At 37.0% G+C, this 20,251-nt stretch overlaps 1 protein-coding gene and 1 long non-coding RNA gene across 4 annotated transcripts in view; one reads left to right on the top strand and one right to left on the bottom strand.

Moving 5' to 3' along the window:
- Nucleotides 1-20,251, top strand: part of LOC150109245 (dnaJ homolog subfamily B member 9-like) — a 35,928-nt gene that overhangs the window by 8,390 nt on the left and 7,287 nt on the right. For all 3 annotated transcript variants that reach the window (XM_090406667.1, XM_090406660.1, XM_090406675.1), the window contains exons 2-3: nt 4,178-4,426; nt 14,744-15,151. In XM_090406667.1, the coding sequence (XP_090262793.1) occupies nt 4,201-4,426; nt 14,744-15,151 (634 nt within the window). In that variant the 5' untranslated portion in view covers nt 4,178-4,200. The remainder of the gene's footprint in view (nt 1-4,177; nt 4,427-14,743; nt 15,152-20,251) is intronic.
- Nucleotides 5,888-20,251, bottom strand: part of LOC150109244 (uncharacterized) — a 56,774-nt gene continuing 42,410 nt past the window's right edge. Inside the window, exon 3 of the long non-coding RNA XR_016549614.1 lies at nt 5,888-6,241. This is a non-coding gene — a long non-coding RNA (uncharacterized LOC150109244). The remainder of the gene's footprint in view (nt 6,242-20,251) is intronic.

The raw sequence follows: 20,251 nt of genomic DNA, 5'->3' as shown, positions 1-20,251 counted from the left end.
ACTCACACAACTACTCCTGAAATCATAATCCACACTTATCATGCAGTGTCTCTCTGTCCACAGTCTGTTCTTTCTCCCATTCTCTTTACTGGTTCTGCTCACTTCCCTTCATTCGCAAACTCTCCTGCTCTTCCACAACACTCTTCTTTTTCAGGTCTTCCATTGACTTCAGTCCTTTTCTCTTGCAGCAGCAGTTTCTCCAACTGACTCACACCAAATCTATTTAAATATAGCCCGTCTCTTTTATACAACTCTATCTGTCCCTGAAATTCACCCCACACACATTCACAAAATGACTTTCTTTCTCCTAACATAACTCTGCTAGCAGCCATTCATAATCATCGTTTGCTTTCTCAATTCATCATCATATCTGAGCAACCCACTGGCTACCTTATCTACCACACTATTATTTTTCATTCTCATGACATCCATCCTTACGTTCTCCTTGTTACCAGTCAAATCATTTGTACCAACTAGTACTACCAATTCTTTTGCTCACATACTTCACTTATCCAATGCTTCAATCGCTGTGCTCATTCTACCTCTTGAAAACAAATCTTGTGTATCTTTCCATTCATCACACGTCTAAGCATAACCATACATTGCTATTCTCAAATCATTTGCGATTTCTTTCAAATCTTTTGTCTTCTTCTTCCTCATATTTCCATGCAAATCTGTAATTCTCCTCAGTTCATTCCTCATACGTTTAACCTCTTGCTTCATCTTTACCAACTCTGCTTTCATCTCTTCAATTATTTTCTCACTTCCATTTACATCTGCATTTTCACTACCTTGCATGTCTGTTGTCTTACCACTCAACATCACTAACTCAGTGCCACTTTCACCTGCTGTCCTACTATTCAAGCACTCAACCATACTGTCAGCTTCACTTCCATGATCTTTTGTCCACTACCACTCACATTCAATTATTATTATGGGCAATTCCAGGGAGTCATTAGACTCATCGAGGGAGGCCCCAAATCATATTCATCACAACTATTCGACATTCATACAGTATCTATCATACCTCGCCTTAAACTCATACACTGTCACAGCATCCACCACAGACTCTGGGAGCACATTCCACTCATTCACCACTCTAAAAGTAAAGAACCCAGCTCTAACACCTTTACTAACCACACTTTTGCCCATTTTCCATGGATGTCCCCTAGTCTTCCCACAACCAGCCCTGTTCTCAAAAATATCTTCTGAATTAATTTTATAGAAACCCTTCAGTAATTTGAATGTCTCAATCATATCTCCCCTCCTCCACCTATCAACCAATTTTTGCAACCCACAAATCCTCAACTTGTTCTCATAAGGTTCATTCTACAGACCTGCTATCATCTTGGTCACTCGCCTCTGGATCCTCTCCACCTCCTCCCCATCAAGAAGAAACCTAGGTGACCAAAGCTGGGCACAGTAGTCGAGATGGGGTCTTATCAAGGCTCGATACAGAGGAACAATAACCTGCTTGTCAACGTATTCTTCAGCAACCAAGTGATTTGATGAGCTGATTTAGCCACTTTTGCAATGTGCCCCCTAAACTTCAACTCCTTATCCAAAAACACTCCTAAATCTCGTGCCTCGTCAATTTCCTGGAGTACAGTTCCACCAACGTAGTAAACTGCTGCTAATCTTTTCACCCCAAAATCTATAACCTTACATTTTGCCACATTAAATTGACATCCATTCTCCTTAGCCCAGACCTCCAATCTATCCAAATCATCTTGCAAAATTTTGACGTCATCTGCATTCACTATTGTCCTACCCAACTTTGCATCATCCGCAAACAAATGAACTGTTCCTCTCAGATCCTTTCCTATATCATTAATGAACAAATTAAACAGCAGTGGTCCAAGAACAGATCCTTGTGGCACACCACTAGTCACAGGCAGTCTTGTGGACTCTACTCCTGAATAAACCCCTCTCTGGTATCTCTCCATCAACCACCCTCCTATCCATCCCCATATGCTGCAATTTACTGATTAGAATTCCATGTGGTATCCTGTCAAAGGCCTTAGCAAGGTCCAGTAGAATCACTGTAAACCCATTACCTTTATCCAGTTCAGCCGTCACTGTGTTATAATATATGAGCAAGTTACTGAGGCATGACCTACCTTCATAAAACCATGCTGTCCCCGATACAGTATCCCATTTTCTTATAACCAATCTTGTATTTTCCTCGACTATTTTCTCCCAGACCTTGATAATGATTCCTGTTATGCTGATTGGCCGGTAATTTTCAACAGCAGCCTTGGAACTACCTTTATGTAGCGGAACTATTTTCCCCTCTTTCCACCCCCTTGGGACTGGCCCAGAACCGAGGCTCAAATTAAACAAAATGGTCAAGGGCACTGACAATTCTTTAGCCGCTTCACATACAACACGAGCTGGTATACCATCCAATCCCACAGATGTATTGACATTGAAGTACTGTAATAGACTAGTTACCTCTACTTCATTCATCACAATTCCAATATAAGCTGTTGGTTCTTCCATTCCTGCAATGTCACCACCTGGATGATATACTCTTGCAAAGTGCTCGCTCAGTAATTCCACTATATCGACTGATTCGGTTACCTCCCTACCCTCAGCATTTTTTAAGATCATTTTACCATGAACATTTTTCCTTTTACTTGCAACATATTGAAAAAACTGTTTGGGATTCTCTTTAGCCTGCATGGCCAATTTTCTTTCGTAATCCGCTTTTGCTTTTCTTACCACCCTTGTTACCATCCTGGCCTGAGCTTTATACTGTTCCTGCACCTGCTGGTCACCTTTCTCCTTAAATTCCCTCCACAATTGTTTCTTTTTTTGCAGCCCAAGCTTAATAGTGTTATTCATCCATTTAACTCCTACTTGTATTATTATTCGGACTCTTGGTATACAGTCAACCATTGCCTCCTGCAAACACTTCTTAACCACCTCCCATGCAGTATCAACATCCAGCCCTTGCAGTTTTACATGCCATGGCACTGAGCCAAGCACACACCTAAGCTTGTCATACTTACCAGCCCGGTAATTCCACATGTACCCTGTCTTAATTGTAAATTCCATTCTTTTAGCCACCTCCCAAGTCATGACCTTATGGTCACTCTCACCAATTGGTGGCAACATGGTCATGTTCGTTACAGCCACATTCTCAGTTGCAATTACTAGGTCAAGCACTCTCTGCCCCCTGGTATTTTCCACTACATGCTGCCGCAGATAGTTGTCCCTTAATAACCACATAAAATCCAATTCCTTCCTCCCATGTGCCCTCTCCTCTCTCCAGTCACTGTTACGATAAATTGAAATCACCCATAATAATTACCCTTCTTCCACTCATTTCTTCTATTTGCCTATGCATACTATCCCCACTATCTATTCCATCACCTGGTCTATAGCAGCACCCAATTGTATATTTTGTTCTGCTAGATTCTATCTCACACCAAACAGCCTCAAATGTGCTTTTTTCTCTATCCTGCAGTTCAACTTTTATACTCCTTGGCTGCAACTCATCAGCTATCGTCAATAACACTCCTCCCCTTTTTATTCTCCCTGTCACTCCTGAACACGCTATACCCGTCGAATTCAATCCAACTAGCTTTATCATATTCTGTAAGCCATGTTTCACTAATGCCAACAGCCTGTGGCCTGGAAGTGTTTCACTAATGCCCAAGGCCAAAAACTCTTCCTTATTGTTCCTAATACTCCTAGCATTAGTTTGCATGAATTGCAGAAGCCCATTAGTCCCATCTCTACTTTGATGCCTCATACTAACTATCCCATTCTGATTTGTTGTCCTTCGTACTCGCTCGGGCATATTATACTCATTCATACACTCGACTGCCTCCCTAAAGTCTGCATATCTACTCCCCCCCCAACCTTTATTAATCTAGTTTCCCTGAGTCTGTACATCCACTTCCACATCATTCATCAACACTTTTTCAAGCCTCCGTACACCAACCCCATTCAAATGTAACCAATCCATCTTATATAAGTCCTTTCGCCCATCGAACTCATTCCACACATCCACAAATTCCATACCACTCTCCACACCACATTCAATTATAACTCATAATCCATAAGCATGCTACACTTAACAGATTTTATATATATATATATATAATGAGCAAATGTTCTAATTTTTAGTGAATGATAATTTGTCATTAAATTTTATTTTTACTTTCAGTGGTTTAGAGTTTCCAAGCAACGATGCAGCTGTTAAGAGTATTTGCAGTTAGTAGTATATATCTTCTTGCTCACATTATTGATGATGCCTTAGGAAGACTTGGAAAAGATTATTATGAAATCCTTGGTGTGAGACAAGGGTGTTCAGACAGAGAAATTAAAAAGGCATTCAGAAAACTAGCAATGAAATACCATCCTGATAAAAATAAAGAAAAAAATGCAGAAGAGAAGTTCAGAGAAATAGCCCAAGGTAATTTATCAAGCTACAGTATTTTATGTAATGACATGAACATGTAGAGTTTGCTCACTTAAGACACTACACTCATGGAGCTAAAAAAAATAGCCTTTCATTATGAAAATTTGTTATATTTTATTTAATTGCATGTAATTTAAAACCATCAATTGTAAATGTATCATGATCTTTAACATTACAGGGTTCAATAAATTTTATTCGCCATTCATCTTTTCTGAATAATTTCACTGTTTTATTTAGACAGATTTGCAATGGAATAAATGTTACTTATAACTTAATTTGATAAATTTTCCTTATCCCCCCCCCCTCTCTAAATATATCATAAAAAATAACACAATTTGCTTTTAGTATACTATTATTACCCTTTGCCATGCTATCATGAAATGAAATTATTTTTCCAGTTTTATCCAATGGATAATTTCTAGTGAAGTGATGTTATGTCACTAAGTAGTAAAGCATTGATGTATGTCTATTTAAGTCAAGTTTGTCCATGATATGGTCTCTCAGACCATAATTTACTCTATCATCGTTTTCTAACTTGTGCAATGAAACCTACCCATATACTAACCTGAATGTATCAGTTCACAAGGCAAAAAAAAAAAAAAATAGAATATGAATGGACTTTCACCAGTACTCTTAAATTTTAAATAGTACTCAGCTTAAACTGTCTTTCTAAAATCGGTCACTGGCTCAAGGATGTGTGTGTGTGTGGGGGGGTGGAATATGGCTCTAATATTGGCCTGGTTGTTCAAGTGGTTAGCGTATCTGCTCTCCAGCCAAAAGGCTGTGGGTTCGATTCCTGCTGTGGGCATGGATGTTTGTGAAAATACTAGTGGGGGTGGTGGGCAGCAGATGACATTAGTGTAGATGGTGGTGGTAGAGATTGAGAGGTGGAGACAGAGTTGTAAAGTAGGTGTCCTCCCTCAACGAGTCTTTGGACTCCCTGGAGGTGTCACGTAATAATAATAATAATATTTACATGTTAGGGTTAGATAGTCCTGATTTAAATTGATACTAATTTATTAATTTATTTAATAAGATGATTTTTGAGAATATATTTTAAGCAGATTTCTTGCATTTATAGAAATCACATGCTATTTGTAGAGGGATCTAAGAGAAGGAAATTAGATGTTTTGTTGATGTATTTATTTAAACTTGAACATGCATGTAAATAACCTGAGCTTAAACAGACTTCATAACTTTACTGTTTATCATATTTCATTAGCTCCATATTTCAGCTGTTCATTCAGAGTTTATTTGCTGCACATTTTGGCATTGTGAACACGACTGTAGTTTCCAGAAAGTGAATGACTGCAGTATTTGGTTAATTGATATTATTAACTAAGTAATTGGTTCCCAGTTTGATTTTCAGCAGGATTATTAAGAAAGGATACAAATATCAATACTTTTTAATAAGAGTTTGAGATATTTATTTTGAATGATTTTTCACCTGTTTAAGTTGGTTCTGTTGTTTAGTAAGCCAGCCATAAAATATAATTGATGAATGCAGTGATAGGTAACAGAAACACCATATTACAATTCAACTCTTATCTTGGAAATCACTATTACAAAATACTGACCAAAGAGATCCTTATAGATGCAGTGTTATAGTAAATTTCTTTTAACATAAAAACTATTCATAGTACCACATGAATAGTTTGCTATAGTTAACTGTACATTGGCAGAAATTGCTCATTGAAAGTAACATTATGACAAAATTTGTTAGCAAGAACCATCCTGGACTTTTCCACTTCAACTATTGTAATCCTACGGTATTTGATAGTAGAATATCTATATAAAACAAGTATGTCACTGTAAAAAAAAAAAAAAATCATTAATCAGAAATATTTCATTTCACATATAAAACATAAGTATAGGTTGAAGAACAATAATGAAAATTTAGATACAAAAGAACAGAAAAATTCATAGAATCCTTTAACATAGTAGCCAGGATAAAACACTATTGAGGTGTGTGTGTGTGTTGTAAAATATTTCATGCAGTTGAGGATAATAATTTTCAAACTATATATTTAGTTTAATCCTTTATCCAAGTGTAAGCAAACAAGGTTTGCACCTGAAGTATCTTCAGGACTGGGGAAACTTGTGGAAAAGGTAGACAAAACTTCACATCACTTGCCTTAATATCCCATAATGCAAAGCACATCTCCTTGCAGACATGTATAATGCTATGCATTATGGGAAGGGTCACTACCCAGACTGGTTTTGACCTTTATTGGGGTCTCTTCAGTGGGATCCATACCAAGGCAGAACGTAAAACATTGCAGGTTTGATGGGTGAAGCACTAATGCTTTTCATATTCCCCTTTGTCTGTGAGGGAGATTCTTTGAATGGAGTGTTCATTGAGATTACCTACATTCAGCTGAGCATAAGATTGATTTGGGTCTTTTATATTTGTAATATTCTGCTTTCATTGTAGTCCGAAGCTTGTTTCATCAGTGGGTTTGGAAACTCCCAGATTCAGCAGAAAAGTTCTTCATCAAGGCAAGTAATCATCCAAACCTGCTGATATCAAGGTTGAAGCAATGCAGAAGTCATATTTACCTATACAAGTTGACAAAATGTGTCGCACCTTATTATTAAATTACTCTGAATTAGAGAAAGATGTTGGAAGTTTTTTTTCACTTGGTTAGACTATAAATTATATATTTAGTTTAATCCTTTAAAACTTCCAACATCTTTCTCTAATCCAGAGTAATTTAATAATAAGGTACGACACCTTTTGCCATCTCGTATAGGTAAATATGACTTCTGCGTTGCTTCAACCTTGGTATCACCTCTGGATCTGGCTCCCACTGAAGAGACCTCAATAAAGGTCGAAACTGGTCTGGATAGTGACTCTTCCCATAATGTGATGTGAAGTTTTTTATTCCAGTCCTGAAGATACTGCAGGCGCAAACCTTCTTTTCTTACACTTGGATATAGGATTAAACTAAATATATAATTTAGTCTAACCAACTGAAAAAAAACTTGCTTAAATGTTTGGAAAATTTTTGGAACGTAAAAAATACATGTGAACACAGTGCTAAGAAATTTTATTTAACTGCATTAAATTATACAAATATTTCATATTAAGTATCTTTAACAACACATCAGTATAACAAATAAAATTGGGAAATTCAAACAGCAACACTGTAGGCACTTGGAGAATATTTTTTATTTTTTTTTTTCATGTGCAATCATGAGAAAGCCATAAATAGATGACTCCTTATCCACTTTGGTCTACTACAAACATCACTTATCACAGAAATATGGTATTAAATTGCCTGATATCGAGAGCCCAAAATTTCTAATAGTAAAATAGTTTCTAATAATTTTTATATAAAATAGTTTCTAATAGTAAAAATTTCTTTCTGAAATGCTTCAGAAAGAAATTTTTATTATTAAACAAACCACCTCTCTCAATGACTACAACCCAGAAATTATTGAGAGAATCATCAGCTGTTTCTCTCCTCCTTATGCAAGAAGCAATTATCAACAGAATTACCATCCCTTATATCAGAGGTATTTGTGAACATTTTTCTCGTATTCTTAAGAAATTTCATCTTTCAACCATGTTTAAACCTATGAATCAACTCAACTCCTTATTGTGATCTTCTAAGGACAGAAGACAACCTTTACTGCTACCTGAAATCCATTTATTTCCATGTAATTGCAAGTTGTTAATTTACTCGTCATACAGACCGTTCTGTCACTTAAGCATATATCTGATCTGAACAAGCTGAAACCAGTTGCTACTACTTGAAGGATCTTCTGGGATGAAGCTTATTATTACTGTACAATAGCGCCCCCACAAATTTTTGAACATCTTTTTAAAGAGTGCTGAGGTCCTTTTCCTTCAACTTTAATGACAGATTATCTATGCCCAGAATATGGGAAATTGTTATCAGTAATTGTATATTTCTAAGTCTCCTACCCCAGATTATGGTTACATACACACATCTATTTTAGATCCTAATAGTGTCGTATTTACCTGGCTTCCTCACAAATGCACATAAAAAAATACCATTCTCCATGCTGAAATATTTTTGTATAATTCAGTATATTTAATTAAAACATCTTACAGCTGTGGTCACATGTATATTTAAAATTTCTTAATGGATTTCACAGTTACTGCTACATCCAAAACTTTTGAAATACAAAGTCATTACAATTTAAGTTAGATCGTTGGAGTAAGGCTTCAGCACTTTTACTAGAATTATGCATAAGTTTGGTATTATCCCATGGCTGGTATTGTCAGTTCCAATTTGAGCCAGAATAGATTTATGAGGTTTGATAAGCTAGATATTTCTAGATATTTTGAGAGGTGGTTACAGGGTTGACACTGGGGAGTTCTTTCGCTTGGTTGAACAGCGGGAAGGAGTCATGACAAGGGACCATCCCTGGAAGTTACGAAAGGTAACTGTGAGAAAGAGGGTGAGGAGTGGTTTCTTTGCGTGGAGGGTGGCTGAACCATGGAATGCATTGCCTGATGGAGTAGTGAGAGCGAGAATGGTCAATGCGTTTAAGGAGTAGTATGATAGACTTTGTGTTTCCTAGAAGGGACCTCCCTCGATGAGTCTTGATAGATTTGTTTCTTAGAAAGGACCTCCCACGATGAGTCTTTTGACTCCATGGAGGCCTGAATAATAATACTAATATAGTTCTGAAATACATTTCTGACATATTTCCATTTGACCACAATAAGCTATGTTACAAGAACATGGAACTTGGTAAACACCAGGTATCAGCAAAGATGACAGTCTATCTTTTGAAGACTGTAACAGATTGCAGATTTGGTTGATGGGTTTGAAGGTGTTGAGAGATTGGAATTTCTTCAAAATCTTTGTCCCATGTTCAGCAATATCTTTGATATTAGGAAGTTCTACAGACTTCTTCCTCTCTTGGAGAATGCTGAGAGAAACTGTCAGGAAATTTGTGTAGTTCTTAAATTATAATGTTTAATAGCATTATTTATTTGATAGTTTCCAATTCCTGTTCAAGAGAGACTTAAGAGGAGCAAATTTTATGTGCTCCAGATAACCAGTGCCAAATTTTTGAGATGAGTGGTGTGTAAAAATAAATTGAAATACAGCAATCTGTTCTGTGAAAGCTGGTTTACAATAGACAGAAGTTGAAAGCAGTCCATTAGATTCTTATTTATTTTTTGTGTAGCTCAGTGGAAGTGGTATGTGCCATCCATCATGCTGGACTGGCTGAAGAAAGAGTGCTGTAAATTCAGTTCTAGTCACCAACTAAAGGAACTTTTACTAAGTCTTTTTTCGACTGGTTCCTGAGTTAGTCAATCTCTGGCAGAGGCAAGTGGATTTTTTTTGATCCATGCTCAAAATTGACCGTAGAACCCACGCTATTTTCAGACAGTAAAGTGTTAGGATTAGGGACCATAAGATGGCAGCACGTGTCAGCTGCCTCTCTTCTCTCGATACAGCATGTAATCAGTGAGAGTCTTGGGCCAGCTATCTATGATTGGCTACCAGTAGAGATTGAATTGTCCCCTCAATCTCTGAAAAGTTAGATTGGGTTAAAATAGCCTTGCTTATAAGGGAATAACAGACACCTTTTACATTTGAAAAATATATTCTTCCTGATAATCCTTCCTTTTTGCCCTCTTTTACCTTGCAGTGTCGAGGGTTTTATATTCCTTTAACTGCAACTATACTCAAGGATAAGGTGGTTAAGCCCTGTACCTCCTGGTGTATCCTATGTCTGTAGAAGCATTGAGATCTCAAGGCCAGTTTGCCTGCTTGCAGGATGAAAAATCCTATATAAACTGGGAAGAAAAACCCTGCAGTCCACGTCCAAGACTGGCTAACTTCCTGTGTCTGAGAAAGATCCTAAGCTCCTCACGTCAGCGATGGGAATCAAACCCAGGACACTTCTTTCCCAGGCATATGGTTGCGAGGCGCATAGCCACTCGGCTAACCATGCAAACTAACAGTAATATCTAGAGTAAATTTAATTTGACTTTGTAAATGATTAATTTTATGTAGAAAGAAAAGCAGCTGCAATTCAGTGCCACTCCAAATAGCAAATTGTCATTTACATAGTGTAGTCAGAGAAAAAGTTTAGGGCTAAGAGTTAATATTATTTTTTTAAAGCATAAAAATTACCCCAAAATTTGGTGACAGAGATGAGCACGTTGCAATTCCCTCAACCTGTTCGTAAAATTTATCTTTCCAAGTGAAATATCAAGAAGTGACTATAAATTTGAATAAGTCTATATCAGAATTTTTATCCCAAGAATTTCCATCTCAGCATGAGAAATATTTATTAAAAGGGATATGTCAAAACTCACCATAATATCTGAAGACCCAAGTTTTGTCTTATTTTTGAATGAAATTTTGTAGAATTATTGAAGAAACAGACTGTCAAACTAGACAGTGGAGAAGGGTAGACAGAAACTAAGACATTTTATAGGCAGGACTGTCTGTGGAATCAATGATATGCCTAAGAGGACAGTTTTTTTTTTAATGTAGTTTAGGCATGCATGGATTTTTGAAAGCCAGCCTTGCATTATATTCTGAGTTTATATCCAATGCTTGATAAATGGATGTAGTCGTATCTTTGGCAGGATGTCTACTAATGTATTTGATTCCAAAGAAGGAAATTAATTTATTCATTTTCTAGTCAAAGTTTAGTCAAAAACAAGATGCTGGCTTTGTTAGCTTTTATGATGATAGTGTGTTGTTGCAATTTATCAACTCAACCTGTTCGTAAAGTTTATATTTCCAAGTGAAATATCAAGAAGTGATTATAAATTTGAATAAGTCTATAATGTCAAAATTTTTATTCCAAGAATTTCCACATCAGCATGAGAAATATTTATTAAAAGGGATATGTCAAAACTCACCATAACATCTGAAGACTCAATTTTTATGTCTTATATTTGAATGAAATTTTATAGAATTTTCGTGAAGGATAGACAGAAATTAAGAAATTTTATAGGCAGGGCTGTGAAGGTCGGCAATAACAAGACAAAGAAAATAGGCAGAAGCATTGAAAATATCAACTGCATTGTGAATGGAGAACCTATAGAACAAGTAAAACATTTCAGCTACGAGATGGTAATATAAATATGGAAATACTCGTAGACAGGCTTATACGTTGGTTATGCATTTCTAAATAACTTAGGGAATTGAAACAACGTAGATCCGAATATAAATTAAATTATATTTTAATAGATATTTCCGATATTACAGCAATGTCACATTGCCATTTTCTAAAGGAACTTACAAAAAGGCATGTGCACACAGGCAATAACAATACAGTAACCGAGAATGAAGATTTGAAGCTATCGTTCTCCTAGAAGTCCTGATGGTGCCCTCTGGCGGGCTAAGTAGCCGTTCTTGGCCATTGGGCTGAAGGTCTGCTGATGTATGCCTCCCAAATTTGGGGCAGTCGCATACAACCAAATTTGTTGAGGTTTGGAGAGTTTCTTAGGACAGAGGCTGATTCCATAAATAATCTTTCGAATTTATATTTGCTCCGGTGTATTATTGTTGCTTTCTTCCACCGTATTCTGTGGCGAGTATCCAGAGCATGGTCTGCAAGACCAGAATGGATATACTTGTAAAACTGGATGTAGTCCTTGTGTTCAGAAATTCTGATATTCGCTGTCCTGCCTGTTTGGCCAAAGTACGACAGTTTACAACTGCAAGGGACCTGGTATACACCAGGTAGGTCTAGGGGAAGTGGTTGGTCTTTGGTAGAGCGGATAAGGGATGCCAATTTTCTGTAAGGCCTGTAACAGGAGGCGAGGTCATGTTTTTTTAGAATTTTGGTAATTTTTTCTGAGGTGCCTCGGATGTAGGGAATGGTGATGAATTTAGAGTAATCTTTTTTGTGGAGGGGGGAGAGGAGGGGGGCTGTGGTTTGTAGGTTTTAATATTTTTTTGGGGGGGGGGGGTAGCCATTGGCTGAGAAAGTGTTGAGGATGTGATTTAGTTCAGTGTTAAGGGCTATGTCGTTAGAACAGATTAGTTTAGCCCTGTTGTATAGTGTTTTTACCACTCCATATTGTTGTGAGGGGGGGGGATTGTTGGTGGATGTATCTGCCTGTATGGGTGGGTTTTCTTTAAACTGAGAAAACCAAAGTTCCATCAGCCTGGCGGGTGACTAGTGTGTCTAGGAAAGGGAGGCAGTTGTTTTCCTCTTTTTCCAGGGTGAACTTGATTCTGGTGTGTTGGTTGTTTAAGTGTGTAAGGAAGGAGAGGAGTGTTTCAGAGCCATGTGGCCAAATAGCGAACACATCATCAACGTAGCGAAGCCATATGGTTGGTTTTTGTGGCGCAGAGGCTAAGGCTTTTTCCTCAAAGGTCTCCATAAAGAAATTGGCCAAGGGTGGTGAGAGTGGTGAGCCCATGGCTGTCCCCTCTATTCGTTTGTAGAGGGGACAGCCATGGGCTCACCACCCTTGGCCAATCTCCACCTCATTCACCACAATTCCCCGTATAAACTTTTGGGTCATTCATTTCTGCAATGTCACCACCTGGATGATATACTCTTGCAAAGTGCTCGCTCAGTAATTCAACTATATCAACTGATTCAGTTACCTTCCTACCGTCGGCCTTCTTTATAAATCATTCTGCCATATACATTTTTTCTTCTACTTGCAACATATCGAAAAAACTGTTTAGGATTGTCTTTAGCCTGCATGGCCAATGTTCTTTCGTAATCCTTTTTTTGCTTTTCTTACCACACTCGTTACCCTTCTGGCCTGGGCTTTTGTACTGTTCATATGTCTGCCGGTCACCTTTCTCCTTAAATTCCCTCCATAGTTGTTTCTTTTTTTGTAGCTCAAGCTTAATATTGTTATTCATCCATTTAACCCCTACTTGATTTATTATTCGGACTCTAGGTATACAGTCAGCCATTGCTTCATGCAAACACTTCTTAACCGCCTCCCATGCACTGTCAACTTCTAGCCCTTGCAGTTTTACATGCCATGGCACTGTACCAATCAATCTCCTAAGCTTGTCATACTTACCAGCCCAATAATTCCACATGTACCCTGTCTTAATTGTAAATTCCACACCTTTAGCCACCTCCCAAGTTAAGACCGTATGATTGCTCTCACCAATTGGTGGCAACGTGGTCATATTCGTTACAGCCAAATTCTCAGATGCAGTTACTAGGTCAAGCACTCTCTAACCCCTAGTATTTTCCATTACATGCTATCACAGATAGTTATCCCTTAATAACTGCATAAAATCCAATTCCTTCCTCCCATGTGTCCTCTCCTCCTTCCAATCAATGTTACCATAGTTGAAATCTCTCATAATAATTACCCTCCCTCCACTCATTTCTTCTATTTGCTTATGCATACTATCTCCACCATCTATTCCAATACCTGGTCTATAGCAGCAGATCTGATAATGTTAAGATAACAAGATCTGATAATGTTGGAATCTTGACAGGTAATAACAGATTGGAGGAAAATTGTAGATAGGAAGTTTACTGGTGATGTAAGTTTTTGATGTAGTACTATCATAGCCTGCACATTCTTTGAGGATACATGTCAGGAATTTGATGATGCTAATGCCATCTATGATAGGCCAAAGACGAATATTAGTTTCGTGTACCTTGGGTGTTCCATATAATCATGAAGTTAAGCGATGCTTAATTTCAATCTTTTTTTTTTTTTTAAGATCAGTGGGCCACATAGTCATGTTGCTTAAAAAGATTATTAGTTTCTTCATGGTTTGCTGAAGTCAAGTCATAATCTAATGGAGGTGTAAATAGAAGTATCAGAGAGTAAAAATGAAATTTTGGACATATAATCATTTATATTCACGATAACAATTGAATTGCCATTTGAAATGACGGTTCATTGTTCAACTAAGGAGAACGATAATGCAGTCAGTCATTAGACTACATGATCATTCTCCTTAGTTGGCAAAGTGACTACTTTCAATGCAGGCAAATTCTGATCGTATCATCACCCAACACTCTTAAATCGTGGGTTTCCTCCATTGTATGCCATTTAATTCTGAATAACTGCATTAATTTGATTTTTTCACTTAACCCTCTTCATGTAGTTCAGTTACTTTTTGCTGAGTTTGTTATGAAAGAAAGTACTAATGTATGGTATAAAGTCATGTTAATGGGGACACCATATATGTTTTGGAAATGAATGTGGACTTTTTATTTTTGTTTGTATTAGATTTTTTTTTCATTGTTTTTTATTTTTATTACTATAATGCGTACATTGCTTTTTCGAATGATTTTATTAGAATAATTCAGATGCTGGTATTCAATTATTTTTAAATATTTTTTTTGTATAATTTTATTTTTTAGCATACGAAGTGCTGTCTGATCCAGAAAAGAGAAAAAAATATGACCAGTTTGGAGAAGCAGCATTTGATAATGAAAGTGGTGGTGGTGGTGCACACTTTCATTTTAATTTTGATGATTTTTTTCGTAATTTTGATGATGCCTTTACTTTTCATTCTGATCACAGAGGGAGGGGAGGAAGAGGTTATCATGAACATGAACCACATGGATACAGATTTTCATTTGGAAGCAATGGTGGATTTTTCAATTTTGATGATCTCTTTGAAGATATAGGTCCAGATGAGAGTTCATTTGGATTTGGAGATAGCTTTCATCCATTTGGTGGAGGAGATTCCTTTTTTGGTACCCATTATGGTCATCCACAACATGTACAGGAACAGTTCAGAGCCCAGCGTTCATACAGTTCTTCTAGTAAGTACTTTCAGAATCCATTAAAAATATGTTATTAAGAATAAAAAAAAATATTTACTCAAATATAACTCACCCTCGTGTATATCTCACATCTCTAATTTTACTTTGTGAAAAAAAGAAAAAAAGTTTTGCATATACCTCACACACAAAAACAGTTTAAAATTTTAAGAAATAGATAGTGAATGTTATTATGGAAGTTTCTATTTTGGAATTTTGTTGAAATCAGTTGAATTGAAATCAGCATTTCAACTAAACAATCATAAACTTGCTTTGGTTGTTGAGTCATGCGATCTTTTGTTAATACAGTCAGCCAAACCCCACCTACTCTTAACAGAAACTCAAATCTCACCTTTCCTCCAACACTATCCATCTCAACCATCCAAACAATACACTATTTAACTCCTTTCGACCCAAGGGTGGTGTCTGCGCATATATCCACTCTGACATACCCTGCCAGAAAGCACCTAACATAGAATCGCTCAACCCCTCCCCCACTCAGTCAAATTCATCTGCTGTCTCTATCGCTCTCCTAATACCACTAACCATTCCGAGCTCTTTCATTTCCTCTCCTTAAAAGTTGATTTTCTCCAGTCCCACTCTCCTAACAGTGGAATCATTCTCCTATGTGATTTTTATATGTTTGAATTTTTTTTTGGATTCTTCCAGTTGTATAGATCCTGCATGCAGAGATGCTGAAACATAACCAAAGATCTAACACAAATTGTTCACAAGCCGACCAGAATACCAGATAACTCAAATCACTCTGCAAATACCCTAGATCTCTTCCTTATCAGTGACCCTTCCAAATATACAGTGAATGTAGCGAGCCCCTGGGTAATTCTGACCACAAACTAGTGCTCATCTCCTGCCCCATGCAACAACGCTTACAGTCACACCCACACGAGCTGTTTGGCATTATAACCGTGCCAAATGAGACAGCCTCCAAGACTACTATGCTTTATTTCCATGGTTGGACTATTGTTTGCAGTCTTCCAATCCAAACATATGCACGAACGTATCACCAAAGTAATCCTCGCATACATTCCCCACACTTCCCTTGACTGCCATCCCCTCCCTATCCAAACCCTGGTTCTCCAAAAGATGTGCCAAGGCTGTACAAATGAAAAATCAGGCATACCACAACTGGCTCAAATCAAGAACCCCATCCTCCTTCAGTGCCTATAATGAAGCCTGAAACAGATGCAAAAAAATTATCAATGATTCAAAACAGCATTTGAACAGGAAAAAAGCAGGAAACTTGCAGCTTGTCCTAGCAGCACAGCACCCATGCCTTTTGGTCTCTTGCCACACAAGAGAAGTTTGGCATTATAACAGTGCCAAATGGGACAGCCTCCAAGACTACTATCTTCATTTCCATGGTTGGACTATTGTTTGCAGTCTTCCAATCCAAACATATGCACTGAACGTATCACCAAAGTAATCCTCACTTTCATGAAAACATACATTCCCCACACTTCTCTGAACTGATTTCTCCCTATCCTTGCCAAAGTAATTGGTCTCAACTTTTGCCCTACACGACTCCCACCCCTATCATACCCAGATTGCTCAATTGCAACATCACCAGTGATAGCTCGTGGCTTGAAATCGTGGAAGTGCTGCAACTTTCGAAATATACATACACACTGTAAGTACAGTGTATACGTGTTTGGATAAAATATCAAAATTATGGTAAAAATTTAAAAAAATAAAAAATAAACATGAAAAAATATTGTTTATTATCGATAAAATTACACAGTTTAGTATATAATTCAGAATTACTTAAAAATATAAATCCATTCCTTTAATTGTAATTAAAGGAATGGATTTACGATTTTTGGACATTATAATTAAATCCTTTAATTGTAATGTCCAAATATTTAAAGAGACGGAGTAAACACGATAAGCACTACGAACGGCAAATTGCATATAAACAACAGTGGAACTGCACGACGGACAGTGCTGCATTACGCTAATAGCTCGCATCTCATTATGATGTGCATATGCTTGCACATGTAGCAATATGACACTGGTAAACACAGTGCTGCTAGACTCCTTCACCCTCCAAGATGGATTTTTATTATTTTTTATACAAAATAAGAGAATTGTATAGAATTGTTGATAAAATTAAATATTACAAGCAAATATAAATAAATTAATAAATGTATTTATATATATATCGAGAAAAACTGTGGGTGCTGCATTTCCTATGCACGAGCTGCCCCCACAGTTTTTCTCGTCAGTTAGGCATGCACAGAAAAAGCTAATCTCCTGGCTTCACACTTTGCTTCCAATGCATGCCTAACTGACAACAAATGCCCCCAGTCATTCCAACTGCCCAACATACAATGCCCCTGTATCCTTTTTCCAGAAAGAGATCATAAACATGTTGCCAAAATTAGACACACAAAAAAAATCTCCTGGCCCTGATGGCATTCCTCCAATTGTTCTGAAGGTCTGTGCAGCAGAACTGACTCCTATCCTATGCTGTCTGTACATACTCTGTTACTCCACTGTTACATATCCCGAAGCCTATATTCAATCTGTTCCTAAAAAGGGTAACAAATTGCTGCCATCTAACTAGCGCCCTATCTCATTCACCTCAATCCTATCTAAAGAAAACCATCAATTCTCAACTCCTACTCTACCTTGAAGGTACCCAGCCATTAAGCACCCACCAGTACAGATTCTGTCGATGCCGATCGACAGGTGACCTGCTCTCATATCACCCATCTCTCGACAAATGCCATGGAAAAATTTGGCGAATCCCAAGTACTTGCACTTGATATCTCAAAAGCCTTTGACCATGTCTGGCACAAAGGCTTACTAAGCAAACTTCCATCATTTAAACTGTCTCAGTACTTCTGCAGATGGATTACTAGCTTTCTGCCTGGATGCACACTATGCGTGATGGTAGATGGCTCCCTATCCTCCCACCATCCAACTAATGCTGGAGTCCCACAAAGTTCAGTTCTCTCATCGACCCTCTTTCTTCTGTATATCAATGACCTACTTCAGTTGACCTCCAACCCAATTCACAGTTTTGCAGATGACAGCACATTGCACTTCTCCCTTTCATTTGATAAACCTTACCTTACACAACTCACTTCAACCCACAGAACTTCAACCACCTTCTCTTAATTCGGACCTCCAAGCCATCCTCCAATGGGCCTCAGATAACCTCGTCAACTTCAGAGCTAGTAAAACCCAGTTCTGTCTTATTTCTCATAAAAAAAAAAGAACCATTTTCCCACAGCATTGTTTTCGATAACACTCAAATTCTCAGACAAGATGAAATTTCTCTTCTCGGAATTATCTTGACACCAGGCCTCTCCTGGCATAAACACATCAGAACCATTGCATCCTCAGCTTCCAAAAAACTAGGCTCTCTTTTGCTCAAGATGTTAATTCACCTCAAAACAGCTATTAACCTAATACAAATTACAAATCCACCCATCTATAGAATACTGTTCTCACATTTGGAGTGGAGCTCCTAAAAGCTTCCTCAAAATGCTTGACTCAATCCAGAGGACAGCAATTAGACTGATAAATGATATATCTTTTACCAACTCACTACCCCACTTTCACCTAGACATTTAGTCTCTGCAATTTGTATATTCTATAAATATTTCCATGGAAAATGTTCATCTGAAATAGCATCAATAATTCCCCCACTCTGTACTAAGCCCATTGGAACACGTACAACAGCTGCCCAACATCCTTTCACAGTACAACTTGAAACCCACAGAACAAGTTTCTTTTGCTCCTCTTTCATCCTTGCTACTGCTGTACTGTGGAATAGCCTTCCCCCTGATGTATTTCCCAAGGAATGTTATTTAATGTTCAATTTAATATAGGCTTTTAAATTGAATGTCAACAAGTTTCTCCTACCCCATCCCACTACCCATATACGGTACTGAAGTACTATAGGTTGACCAGCCAACCTCTGATATGAGCCCAACATAAAAAAACACTAATCATATGCAAGACTGGTAGTAGCAATAGCAAATAGTAGATTCTTGGTAAGTCATCCCCATTTTCAGTTTTTTTTTTTTTTTTTTTTTTTTTTTTTTTTTTTTTTTTAAAACCATGGTGATCTTATGATTCCTAAATGATAATAGGGCAAGCAATAAAGAAACTGTTTAACTTTAATTATAAAAGAATTGTTGCTAAAGATTCAAATATGTTGCGTGACGAAGGTGAGCGGCCAATTGCATAAATAACATTGATAATTAAAATTTAAATGCATTCATTTTATAAATACTGTGAGCAATTATAAATTATAATGAATACTGAGAATTTAATTATAAACGTCGATTTATTTATTTTTTCTTGAAAAACTTTAGTTTCTGAAAATCCCTGCATGTATCTCACACCTTGCTTTTTACTTTAATTTTTGGGAAAAAAGTGAGTTATATTCGAGTAAATACGGTAATAGAAAATACGAAATAATTATAATTGCATACAGTTCATTGTGCTATGGATGTTTTTATTATACTACAATGAACTGTATGCAGTTATTGTGGCAATTTTGAGGTAATTATGCCATAAATATACAAGATTTGATGTTTTGATGACATTTTGCCTACCATTTTCAGAAAGTGGTATTTAGTGCAAATTATATGTTAGCATCTTCATTACTAAAATATAAGTAATCATGGCTGGCTATTTTGTTGGCTAGTATTCTATATATCACCTTTGGAGGTTATCAATGTTTGTGATTGTTGCATCCCTTTCACTTTTATATGTGAATCCATGAAAGATTGTAGAATCTTGTATATGCAAATACTGTGAGTGGAATAAATGTTAGATAATCTAGGAACTTTACTCTAAAGACCAAACATTACTTTTTTCAAGCCACCAAATAAGCAGAATGGTGTATCTAACACCGGACAACAGAAGTTGTCTAACAACTAATATGAAATGGTAAATAATAAAATTTTGTCTTTATAGACTACAGAAAACCAGACTGAATTAATACAGTATTATCAGCTATGAGTTGTAATTCTGATTTATTCAAATACCTGATTATCAAATTGAAGATTTGAGACAACTGCTCTCACTCATAAGAACTTTTAGCCACTTAGTGAAAAGCAAATTGAG

Source organism: Typopeltis vanoorti, chromosome 2 (assembly GCF_054136105.1).
Source record: "Typopeltis vanoorti isolate ZY-2024b chromosome 2, IOZ_Tvanoo_1.0, whole genome shotgun sequence".
Classification (NCBI taxonomy): Eukaryota; Metazoa; Arthropoda; class Arachnida; order Uropygi; family Thelyphonidae; genus Typopeltis; species Typopeltis vanoorti.
This window is presented reverse-complemented; position numbering and strand designations above follow the sequence as displayed.